The 1,505-nt window shown below is 66.0% G+C and overlaps 1 protein-coding gene across 1 annotated transcript in view; it reads left to right on the top strand.

Annotated features, from left to right (window-relative positions):
* SIX1 (SIX homeobox 1) overlaps positions 1-1,505 on the top strand; it is a 4,090-nt gene continuing 2,585 nt past the window's right edge. The window contains exon 1 of the mRNA XM_006767649.2: positions 1-834. Coding sequence (XP_006767712.1) covers positions 275-834 — 560 coding nt within the window. The 5' untranslated portion in view covers positions 1-274. The remainder of the gene's footprint in view (positions 835-1,505) is intronic.

The following is a 1,505-nucleotide window of genomic DNA, read 5'->3' on the forward strand; positions in this document are numbered from 1 at the left end:
GCAGCATCCACCCGGCGGAAGGCTGGAGCCAGCTGGGCCCGAAAGGCTGCGGAGCGAGCCGGCTACTCGGTGTCCTGCGCGCGCTCCACTCCTCGTCCTGCTCTTTCTCTTGGTTCGCCCATCCCCAAATCTCGACTTATTTTTTCAGCTAGGGAAAGCCTAGGAAGGGGGTTAGGAGCAGCCGCGCCCCCCTCCCTGCGGCCGCCGCCCCCTGCATTTTCGGCTCCGTTCCTGCCGCGTGCGCCCGGGCAGTGCGCCCCGGCAGGCCCCAGCCATGTCGATGCTGCCGTCGTTCGGCTTTACGCAGGAGCAAGTGGCGTGCGTGTGCGAGGTTCTGCAGCAAGGTGGGAACCTGGAGCGCCTGGGCAGGTTCCTGTGGTCGCTGCCCGCCTGCGACCACCTGCACAAGAACGAGAGTGTGCTCAAGGCCAAGGCCGTGGTCGCCTTCCACCGCGGGAACTTCCGCGAGCTCTACAAGATCTTGGAGAGCCACCAGTTCTCGCCTCACAACCACCCCAAGCTGCAGCAACTGTGGTTGAAGGCGCACTACGTGGAGGCCGAGAAGCTGCGCGGCCGGCCGCTCGGTGCCGTGGGCAAATATCGGGTGCGCCGAAAATTCCCGCTGCCGCGCACCATCTGGGACGGCGAGGAGACCAGCTACTGCTTCAAGGAGAAGTCGCGGGGTGTGCTGCGGGAGTGGTATGCACACAACCCCTACCCCTCGCCGCGTGAGAAGCGGGAGCTGGCCGAGGCCACCGGCCTCACCACCACCCAGGTCAGCAATTGGTTTAAGAACCGGAGGCAAAGAGACCGGGCCGCCGAGGCCAAGGAAAGGTACGCGATGTGCTTCCCGCTGCCCGGGCGACCCCGGGATGCCTTCCATCCCCCTCCTCCCCTTCCCACCCCCGCAGGCACTCGCCACCGCGTCCTCCCCGCCTGCTGGAACCCGTCCGCCGGGCGGCGCCCGGGCCGCCTCAGCGCGGCAGCGAAAGTTCATGAACTCTGAGAGCGCTGGCTCGGGATGGGGACTGGTTTGATTTGAGCGCCCGCGCGTGGGCTTCTTGGGGTGTGAGTGTCGAGAAATACTGGCGCTAAGTTTCTCATGCCTCTCTGACTGGTCGGGGCGAGGTGTGGGGGGTGGAGAGTGAGTTTCTAGATCAACTAGAAGGGAAGTGTGGATTGCTAAGGACAGGGAAGGGTTTCGGTCCGGGCTGAGGGTGGCGAACCTCTCTCCTCCTCCTCCCCGGAGGGATGGAGCTGGCCTGCGACTTCTGCTCTGCCCCCACCGCCGCCCGGCGCTTTCCTGGAGCTCTCCCGCTAGCCTTTTGGGCGAGAGGTCGCCGTTTCCTTCGCACTAGCCTTGCTAAGGGAGGAGTCTTCCAAAAAGCCATGAGAAGCGAGCTTTGGGAGAGGTGGCGCTGCGTTTGCTCCCCGGCGCCCCAGCCCAGAAGGGATGGCTCCTCTCCGGGCCCCCCATCGCGCGCGCCCGGCGCCCCGGCCCGCCT

This window comes from Myotis davidii, unplaced genomic scaffold (genome assembly GCF_000327345.1).
Source record: "Myotis davidii unplaced genomic scaffold, ASM32734v1 scaffold281, whole genome shotgun sequence".
NCBI lineage: Eukaryota > Metazoa > Chordata > Mammalia > Chiroptera > Vespertilionidae > Myotis > Myotis davidii.